This window comes from Phyllopteryx taeniolatus, chromosome 17 (genome assembly GCF_024500385.1).
Source record: "Phyllopteryx taeniolatus isolate TA_2022b chromosome 17, UOR_Ptae_1.2, whole genome shotgun sequence".
In the NCBI taxonomy this organism is placed as follows: domain Eukaryota; kingdom Metazoa; phylum Chordata; class Actinopteri; order Syngnathiformes; family Syngnathidae; genus Phyllopteryx; species Phyllopteryx taeniolatus.
The window spans coordinates 10,196,744-10,207,910 of record NC_084518.1 but is presented as its reverse complement, the minus strand read 5'-3'; the positions used below and the strand labels follow the sequence as shown (position 1 = coordinate 10,207,910).

At 42.0% G+C, this 11,167-nt stretch overlaps 1 protein-coding gene across 1 annotated transcript; it reads left to right on the top strand.

Moving 5' to 3' along the window:
• The first annotated feature begins 274 nt into the window (after positions 1-274).
• xrra1 (X-ray radiation resistance associated 1) lies at positions 275-9,640 on the top strand. Its single transcript, XM_061752675.1, is given in 13 exon segments — positions 275-283; positions 2,483-2,554; positions 2,623-2,692; positions 2,767-2,864; positions 3,002-3,020; positions 3,299-3,570; positions 4,096-4,125; positions 4,127-4,170; positions 6,349-6,409; positions 6,800-6,862; positions 6,990-7,128; positions 7,239-7,516; positions 7,626-9,640. Coding segments are annotated over 13 exon segments (1,182 nt in total). The 3' UTR covers positions 7,653-9,640.
• Positions 9,641-11,167: the final 1,527 nt, after the last annotated feature.

Genomic DNA, 11,167 nt, shown 5'->3' with positions numbered 1-11,167 from the left:
TTACAAAAGATGATATAGCAACGTATTTAAGTTTTATACTTATTATAATCAAATATAGGATCTTCTTTTAATGCTCACGTCTCCTTTCCGGGTTTTGCCAACAAACTCTTTATCGCCATCCACTGGACAGGAGTTGTAGCGCTAACATGCTGTTGCTAGGAGACGGCACTTCACATGCAGGATCAACTTCTTAGGATATAACTTTATATTTCAAAGTTAGTGTAGAGTAAAATTAATAATTCCAGTAAATGTTTTCCACCAAGGACGTTTCAAAATGAAAAAGGCGAGTAAACTATTGGCCTGGGATTCAGAATCATCTTTATTTGCCAAGTATGTCATAAACACACAAGGAATTTGTCTCTGGTAGTTGGAGTCGCTCTCGTACGACAACAGACAGTCAGTCAATTGACAGAGAATACTTTTGAGACATAAAGACATAAAAAAAAAGTCACTGAGCAATAAAAGGTTACCAGTAATGTGGTAAGAGATTAACATTGATGTTAAATGTTAAATTAAATGTTTGGATTAAGGATTTTTTTAATGAAGCTTTTGCACATTTTACAAAGCCTTAAAACCTAATTAGTTAACTTTATATTTGCTAAAAATATTTGTCACCTTGTTTCAAATATCTCTATTCAGTTACATGATTATTTTTGGATTTGCGTGACATTGTCCATCCATCCATTTTCTGAGCCGCTTCTCCTCACTAGGGTCGCGGGCGTGCTGGAGCCTATCCCAGCTATCATCAGGCAGGAGGCGGGGTACACCCTGAACAGGTTGCCAGCCAATCGCAGGGCACATACAAACAAACAACCATTCGTACTCACAGTCACACCTACGGGCAATTTAGAGTCTCCAATTAATGCATGTTTTTGGGATGTGGGAGGAAACCGGAGTGCCCGGAGAAAACCCACGCAGGCACGGGGAGAACATGCAAACTCCACACAGGCGGGGCCGGGGATTGAACCCCGGTCCTCAGAACTGTGAGGCTGACGCTCTAACCAGTCATTCACCGTGCCGCCGCGTGACATTGTATTGTATATTTTATTCAATACTCTTTTTGTACATTTAGTTATTTTTATATACCTAAATGATTTTAATTGTTGCTCTTTATTGTTGTTCTGCAAATTGTCTTTCCGCATTACTATTTCAGTTTTTTTTTAAACCAAAAATAAATAAACCAGATTATGCGTTTACAATAAATGTATAGTTTATTTTTGTTACTTTTAGTGGACCTAGACTAGACTGCTACACTACTTCAGTTATTAGTAATCAATATTATTGACAGAAATAGAGGGCCCCAAAATCGCATTTTGCTTCGAGCCCCATGGAGGCGTGTGCTGGCTATGATTAAAAAAAATAAAAATAAATCCTAACCTATTAAAGCAGTGTTTCCCAAACTAATGCGCCACGAGAGATCATCACGTGCTGCGGGAAGTACAATTTCAATTATCCATCCATCTATCCATTTTCTGAGCCGCTTCTCCTCACTAGGGTCGCGGGCGTGCTGGAGCCTATCCCAGCTGTCATCGGGCTGGAGGCGGGGTACACCCTGAACTGGTTGCCAGCCAATCACAGGGCACATAGAAACAAACAACCATTCACACTCACAGTCATGCCTACGGGACAATTTAGAGTCTCCAATTAATGCTTGTTTTTGGGATGTGGGAGGAAACCGGAGTGCCCGGAGAAAACCCACACAGGCACGGGGAGAACATGCAAACTCCACACAGGTGGGGCCGGGGATTGAACCCGGGTCCTCAGAACTGTGAGGCTGACGCTCTAACCAGTCGTCCACCGTGCCGCTCAATTTCAATTAATTGGCCCAAAATTATTATTTATTTATAACAAATTATGTATCTGTTCAGCCACAGTATCTATTGTGGCGACGTGTAGTGACAGGCAGAACAGTTAAATGTTCTTCCACTAGATAGCAGAAGGTACAATTAACCTTTGTATTCACCTGTTGCCAGTGATACAACAGAATAGTGTTCAACTAAACAGGCCCAGATTTCACACTAAGTAAGTACATCGAGTAAATTGAGAAAGGATCATCATTATTTCAGTACTCATACCTCTTGTGACATTTTTGTTTTCTATCATGTCAAATATTTGCCTTGACTCAAAACAGGTTGGGAAATACTGTATTAAATATGTGCAGATTTATCCGTTATTCTCATGTTTATTTGTTCTTTTTTTCCCCCGTATCTCTCTGAGGGATTCAGTTAGACGTGGAGTTATTGACAGTAATTGAATGATGATCATGATACTAACTAATGTTCTCCCTTGTTTGTTGGATCATATTGACCGGTGGCTTGGAAAAAAGCAGTGGACCAGAAAAATATGACTTAGCAATAAAATAAAGGCGAAAAGGAGCTGCAGAGACTTCCTGGTGAGCCAGTCACATCCATCTGTGTTAAGATCACTTATTCGTCACTAATGACTGTTGGTGACTGCAATTAAATGCCTCATTATTCTGTAGCTGCAGTTTCATAGTGTTGATGAGCCGACTGAGTTGTGCTCTGTCAACATCAGTGAACAGGAGATGAATCATGTGAGTCATTTTAGTCATTTTACTTTGTGTGCATAGAAATGGTTACATGGTTATTTTCCTCAGCTAAGGTCAAACCTGATGACCTCAAGGCGTTTGACAATGTATCTTACATGGACGCATCCCTGGCCCTATAGGTGAGTCATCTTCTATCCAGAGCTCATTGGAAAAAGTCACATTTTAAAAGTCTTAATTATTTTTTGTTTTTTTTAAAGGCTCTTTCAGCTGTTTTGTACCTTTAAGAGAACACAGTTTGTCTGTAAATGGGATTTGCAGCATCTTATTGGATCCCACAGACTTCCCTCATCTTCAGGTAATATATGAAATATATATAGTACTCTGTACTATCTTGTGAAATCAGATGACATTTCTATTGTAAATATACAAAAGTATATGATTCATGTCTGTGTTGAACAACTGTCTGACTACTGATGATGTCGCTTCCTTTAGCTGACTCCCACTCCTAAAAGTTATTCATCTGAATGGAAATCAGTTTTGTTGTCTGCTTCCTTATCTTGGATCACATGATCTTGTGTTTGTATCTTTCATGTCGCAGATTAATATGATTTCAGCGCAATGCCACACACTGATCCAAAGCTGTTCAATAGGGTTCAAGCAGGGTTCTGATTATTCTGTTCCACATAAAACTCATCCAAGCCAACCTCTATGGACCTGATTTGTGTTCCAGGGCCCAAAATAGGCTCTAAGAATCAGGGAGAAATTTGTGAGGCTTTGTCTATGAATTAGATGTGAAGACGCATATTTACAGTTTTCAAATTGGCCAGCAGGTGGTACACGAATGTCAAAATGAAAATGGCTTTCCTCCTGAGTTTGTCAATGTATTTGTCAATTACTTTTATGGCATTCTTTTGTACAGGGGCTCTGAAGACAACATTCAGTTTAATGCCCAAGTAGGTCATATGCTTAATGATAACAAACTGTCCTCTGCCGTCTTCAGAAGCCTCTCAAACCTGAAGAGATCAAGATGTGGTTTGATTTGTAATCCTAATACGAGTATAGTATTGCAACATTACAATAGTTGGGTTTGTGTTGTTATTATTATTATTATTATTATTATTATTATTAAATCTAAAATTAAAGAAAATTGTGGACTCATATAATTCAGAGTACACTAACTTGTGTAACGCCATCTTAATTTGAACATCAGATTACTAAAGTGGGGCGGCACGGTGGACGACTGGTTAGAGCTTCAGCCTCACAGTTCTGAGGACCTGGGTTCGATCCCCGGCCCCGCCTGTGTGGAGTTTGCATGTTCTCCCCGTGCCTCCGTGGGTTTTCTCCGGGCACTCCGGTTTCCTCCCACATCCCAAAAACATGCATGAATTGGAGACTCTAAATTGCCCGTAGGTGTGAATGTGAGTGCGAATGGTTGTTTGTTTATATGTGCCCTGCGATTGGCTGGCAACCAGTTCAGGGTGTACCCCGCCTCCTGCCCGATGATAGCTGGGATAGGCTCCAAGCGCTCCCGTGACCCTTGTGAGGAGAAGCAGCTCAGAAAATGGATGGATGGATGAATTACTAAGGAGGAGGCACTGGTGCATGCAGATCTCTTCCACAAAACTTCGAGAAATCCACATTCACTCCAGCCCTTTGAAGAGGTATTCCTCCTTTTGTATAAGGTCAGTGTTCACACCATTAGAGAACCCTGCACAATCTAAACTGATCTAATACAAGAGCTTTGTCAAATATGGTGCTCCCATGCAGCCAGAAATTAAACAACCAACATACTCAAAATAACTTTCAGTATATGATACAGTCAGTCCGGTAAAAGTAGAAATACGGATTCAACTTCTGTATTTCAATAAAAGTAAAAAAAAAAAAAATGAAATTAAGTAAAAATGAATTTTTTATGTAAATTATATGCAATACCCATTTTGATAGTTTGACACAACTGAAAGAAAGCCCCAAACAAAATAGTTTGCTTTTTATAAACTTACATAATGTTCGATTCGTACTGAGAAGAAGAAAGATTATGTGGCAGGTTGTTATTTAAGAGCTAGCTTGTGTTGGCTTGTCTGTTATCCTATAAAAACGTGTTCCCATAGCTTTGTAAGTGTTGTGAACTGAATAAAAAAAAATGATGGTCATAATGGAAAAAGGCGGCACGGTGGCCGACTGGTTAGAGTGTCAGCCTCACAGTTCTGGGGTTCAATCCCCAGTCCCGCCTGTGTGGAGTTTGCATGTTCTCCCCGTGCCTGCGTGGGTTTTCTCCGGGCACTCCGGTTTCCTCCCACATCCCAAAAACATGCATTAATTGGGGACTCTAAATTGCCCGTAGGTGTGAATGTGTTTTGTATTGTTTGTATGTGCCCTGCGATTGGCTAGCAACCAGTTCAGGGTGTACCCCACCTCCTGCCCGATGGTAGCTGGGATAGGCTCCAGCGCGCCCGCGACCCTAGTGAGGAGAAGTGGGTCGGACAATGGATGGATGGATAATGGAAAAAATACATGTTACTTGTTTGTGTTTTTCAGATTAGACAGTGACCTTTTGATAACCAGAAGCTAGTGTTTTTTAGCCCAGCACAAGACAGCTCATTCACCACAAATTGTAGCCTACATCAAACAAAACTCTTAAATAAGGCCATGGACAGGGAATATTTTGGTTGTCCGAATCTGTTGGAGTCGCCATTAATTATCAGAAAAATAATCCCCGAACCCAACGGTGAGGGATGCCGTCAAGCTGAAGAAGGAGTCCTATCGGGCCTTTTTGGTCTGTGGGACTCCTGAGGCAGCTGATGGGTACCGGCTGGCCAAGTCGAATGCAGCTTTGGTGGTTGCTGAAGCAAAAACTCGGGCATGGGACGAGTTCGGTGAGGCAATGGAGAAAGACTTCCGGACGGCTTCGAGGAAATTCTGGTCCACCATCCGGCGTCTCAGGAGGGGGAAGCAGTGCACCATCAACACTGTGTACCCCTATCTCTGGGGTTGAGGTCACAGAGGTCGTTAAAAAGCTCCTCAGAGGCAAGGCCCCGGGGGTGGATGAGATTCGCCCGGAGTTCGACTGGAGGGTGTGTTCCAACTACAGGGGGATCACATTCCTCAGCTTCCCTGGTAAGGTCTATTCAGGGGTGCTGGAGAGGACGGTCCGTCGGGAAGTCGAATCTCAGATTCAGGAGGAGCAGTGTGGTTTTCGTCCTGGCCGTGGAACAGTGGACCAGCTCTACACCCTCGACAGGGTCCTCGAGGGTGCATGGGAGTTCGCCCAACCAGTCTACATGTGTTTTGTGGACTTGGAGAAGATGTTCGACCGTGTCCCTCGGGGGTCCTGTGGGGGGTGCTTCGGGAGTATGGGGTACCGAACCCCCTGATACGGGCTGTTCGGTCCCTGTACGACCGGAGTCAGAGTTTGGTCCGCATATCCGGCAGTAAGTCGGACTCGTTTCCGGTGAAGGTTGGACTCAGCCAAGGCTGCCCTTTGTCACCGATTCTGTTCATAACTTTTTATGGACAGAATTTCAATTTCAGGGATCCCCCTGGAATAGCTAGAGGAAGTGGCTGGGGAAAGGAAAGTTTGGGTGTCCCTGCTAAAGCTACTGCCCCCGCGACCCGACCTCGAGTAAGCAGTAGAAAATGGATGCATGGAGAAAAATAAATACTCAAGTATTCCTAAAAAGTCTACTTAAGTACAGTACAGTATTTGTAACTTCCCAGTTCCCACCACTGGAACTGATCATTATTATAATTATTATTGCAAAGACAGTTTTGTGTTGGACCTTATTAGATTGTACAAGTGTACCGAATGTTGCGTCCGGTATGTGTCTTTGGTTTTCTTGTAGTTTCCACACAGGAGACCCTCCCTTGCTGACGTTTTAACTCCAGGAGAAATTGGGAGTAACAGTGACACATAAAAGCGTCTCCAAATCTGCGAGGGGTTTACTCAGCGTTTCCGCTTCTAAGGTTTTAATGTGTATAGCATTGCAAAAGCTGATAACTTAAAACTAGAGCATAAAATTAACTAATCCACCACAACCTTTCTCACACTGAACCCAAAATTGCTCCCAGTGGGCCTGACAGCGCCTTGCATGGCAGCAGTTGCCCATTGGTGTATGAATGTGTGTGTGGAAGGGTTAATGTGAGGCTTTGTAAAGCATTTTGGGCACTGTGATGCGGTAGATAAAGCGACATCAGTCATGTTTACCATTTACAAATCAGTCCTTGCCAGCGTAGGAAAAGATTCCAAAGTCGTTGCTGCATAAGCGTTGTCCTTTTCCTGATCTTGTTGAGCAGGGTGACGTGACAGCAGGGTTAAAGGGCAACAACAACATAGATGGCCACTTGTTTGTTAAACAGGTATATACGTCCACTTTTACCTCAGTTGTCATAGTTAAGTTTAATTGATGCCATAAATAATCCAATGGGATGCACATTTAAAGAACTGAAAGATGACTGTTAAGGGCAACAATGCAAATGATTCTTTGTTGCTGAGGCAATTGACATTCCTAAAGAAGACGGTGAAAGTTCCAAGAGACACGAGGATGGGGCTGCGCCTGAGAGATTCTCTCCCTGCACAGAGAAGATGCAGGCTAAATCAAATCCTGATGTGGCGCGATCCGTTGGTGAGAACTTGGAGCTATTTTTATTCAGCACAATTTCTTCCAGGCCTAAAAACACTTTGGCTGCACAATGGCACCATAGTGAAGAGGAATGCCCATATTCTTTTTAACAGGAATTCAAACAGCTGCTCAAATGCTAGAGAACACACTGAAGAATCTTAATATTTACAGAGGCTCCAAAGAAAGACTTGATAGCATCCAGACGCCGTACAAAGACAGAAACGGGTTTGGCCACACTACACACAAATCCTTTGCATGCATGCTTTATATTACTATTTGGAAATTTATGACGAGAACAAAACATTTCTTTGCACAAATTAAGGATCTGCCACTGTTGAGCCCAAGACAACGACCTCGTGCAGTGCTTCTTGAGATAATCAAGAAAATGAGAGTGAGTACATTGCTAAGTGCAACACCTTTAAGCACGAAGAGTTCACTCAGGATATTGTGTTGCGACACCTTTTTTACATGTGTAATGTTTTCTCTTTTTTTCTGCACAGGCAGTGTGCTATGTAGCACCAGTGTGAAGAAGAAGGAACACAAGGAGGTGCTTATGCTGCTGAGGGATTTGGAGACAAAACACAAGCACCTTCATACAAGAGCTAAGGAACATGGAGTCAAAGCTGAGAAGCCAAAGTGAGCTGAAAGAGACTTAAAATAACTATAAAACAATAGCTAAAATACATTTGGCTCATGACTCATGTTTGTAGATGTTTATTATTCTAGACACAATGTGCAAGGGCACCAAAAAAAGATTGATATTTAATTAAAATGTTTATGGTGATTAGAAAAGACTATGAATATTGTATATAATTTTTTTTTAATAATAAACAATTAATGTACAACAGCTCAGTGACACGATTTTAAGGCAGGTTCTGCATGAGTCAGATTCAATCCATTGGTCAACATTAACCGTAATTCATCCATCCTGGCACTTTCTATAGCACATGTTCTCATTAGCGTCACAAGCTGGAACCTATCCCAGCTGACGTTGGGGGAGAGCTGGGGTACACTGGTCTTCAGCCAATTGCAGGGTAAATCCATCCCATGCTTGAGGACATGCACCATCCACACAGAAAGGCCTGAGCTGAGATTTAAACCCAAAACTTCAGAACTGTGAGGCAGACATGCTGCCCAAACATAATTCAACTTGACATGATAGAAACTTGCTGTATGAGCCTCCTGCCTGTGCTGTCCCAAAGCCAACGTGATGTAAGATAATGATGTTTTTATGACATCATCAAGACAATTTCCTTCTCCAGTTTATACATTTTAAGACACTCCTCGTGACCAGTAAACTGACCTTTTATGTGTCACTGTGGTGCAGTGCTGCATTTTTATAATGTAAATTATTTTTTGTGATTATTAGTGACAAGTTCTAACAACACCACAGAGGCACATCTGGTCCACAGCAGTCTGATCTTATCTGAACTTATGATGTGAAAATGATCTACTAATATAATTAAATATATAAAATACAAATCTGACATCTGATGAAATTGAGTGGCTGCTTAATGAGTGCTATGATCTTCCTAGTGTTGCTATGATGTTATTACTGCGTAGCTACTTTCTCCCTTATATAACATTTCATCATCTTGTGTACGAAGTCCAATATGACAAAACAATAATTCAGCTGACCTAAATAAGTTCCACAACTTTTTTTGATTAGTTTGAATCCATCTTGAAAGAGCAACCCAATTACATGAATCAAGAATCTGACTCAAGACTGTGCAACGCTCTAATTATCCAAAGTCAAAACATATCAAACGAGTCGAAAAGTACAAATGCTTTGAACAGCACACATTGTACAAACTGTTTATCTGACAGCCAAAGTGCAGGTCAGCCACTAGAGCTTGGCTTAGCAATACAGTCAACACCAAATCTGGCTGTGACCAAAAGGGACCTCATCAACACTCTGCAGTAATCACGTACCAAATGAGTTCACTTCAGACTGGCGCCATTCATGCTTTCCTTTGATGTAACACACTCATGTGGAGGGTTCAGATCAGAACAAGAGGCCATGACAGATCCCAAACACTGAAATGCTCTTGGCTTTTCCTCTTGTTACTACCTCTTTGCAAGCATGTGTTTAAAAAGTTCACATTTAAAGGTGATAATGAGGAGCAAAGTGTTCATGACATTTATGTTGTTATTGTCCATGATTCCTTGGCATGACTCACACTAGGGAGTGAAAAAATAACACGGCAGTCGGCATATCTCTGAAGTATTTCTCATGAAATCTAAACACGGTAGAGTGCATGAATCACCTATGAAAGCAAACGCGTCTGTAAGGCGAAATCGCTGTTAAACACGATTTCATGCAATTCATCCAAATGAATAAATGAATGAATCATCCACCGTGCTGCTCTTCCTCTTAGAGACCTTGTAAGATGAAGTCACCAGTTTGTTTCAAAATACATTGTACATTTGTTGTATTTGAGAGTGAGGCTGATCTAGATGGAACTGGAGAATGGAGCCATTCTTTCTGTGTGTTTCTCACCAGCGAACGCTACAGTTGCTTGTTTACTTTAAACTTAGCTTGTAGCAACGTGAGTGACGTCCATCCGTGACCCACTGGTGAAGGGAGACTTCGAATCTTCTCAACAAAAATGTTTTATGAAAGGAGAAGAAAGGATTGCATTGTTGTTGTTTTATGTTTTTTTGTTTGAGACTGTGGGCTTTGAGAAAGATTCCATCCCCTCTGTATGACATATTCATGATTGACAACAAGAGGATACCATACCATAGCACACAAACAATTGTTGAAGGGGCAAGATACATGAGGTCTGCAAACATATTTTGGTGGTCAGCAGTTTTCACCAGCTCAATTCTATATTAGGGTACTCGCTAATGTCGGATGTTGCCACACCAGCCAAGAGGAGTGACAATGCACGGATCGTTGCGATTAGGCAAGGTGCTCTTCTGCATACTATAGAGACTTCTCCATATGAGACTATTGCGCCACATTTAAAGGGAATGAGAAGAGCCTCTTCGATTGGACAAGATTGAAGTTGACCGTGAACATGCCCACGCCAGCACAGACGTTCCTCTTTTAAATGGGCTTATGTACGCCGGTCCATGAAATTACCACCGCGGGGTCTAACGCCCCTCCTTGCAGAGTTACCCCACACAGAGCGCTGGATTTACGACAGACAGAAAATAGAGCTCATAGAGTTTAACTGTTTTTTTACCATTTCAAGTTTTCAGATTTTTCTGGGTGTGCTGCTTTAGGGCGCCTCGTTGTCGGCCATGAGTATATGGACGTCACGGAGAGAAGGTGGAAGAGTGAGGGGGAATAAAAGGTCAGACGTGACAGCCAGTATGTGGACAGGGGTTCGCGCTGGCGTGGCTGCTTAAGAGTGCCTCGTTGTTGCGCCGTGCAAAAGCCCCATGACAACCAAGTGGGACATATACCAGCCACCTAAGGCTTTAAGATGATATATTATCAAAGTTTAAACATGTAGTTATTGGTAGGCATATGAAATATTTTTTCTCAAATTGGTAGTAGAGGTATTTGACTGACAGCTGACAGTTGAGTAGGGCATGATTTCAGTATATTCATTGGACACACCCACAGCATTTGAGAGCAGAAACAATAGCTTGATTTTTCATGACTTTGTAGCCTCATTTTCTATACTTGGCAATGTTTTTAATAATTTAAATTTGGCAGGGCTGTTAACAACAATCTTCTCATTCTCATTCATTCATTCTTGTCATTCTTTATTTAATGTGGTGACCCTGATTCTCACATGGGCTTAACTTCTCTGTCCTGCAAGGCAGCAGGGTGGAGTGAGGGTAAACAGAGGCCTGAGCAAGTTTGTGATTTATACCTAGTGACTGCCCCCAGCTGCTACAACTACCAGAGCCAAGAGAGTAAGCATGCAGAGCTCAAACAGTGCATGTGACAAATTCAAAACTTGAGCGAAATAAATTGTGGGCTTTTCCCGAGAGATGGCCTGACAGAAGCATATCAATGTGAACTGAGACAGACCGTGCAAGCTATCAGGTTCAGAGGCTTGCACAAAAATTTTTGTGTGAGTAA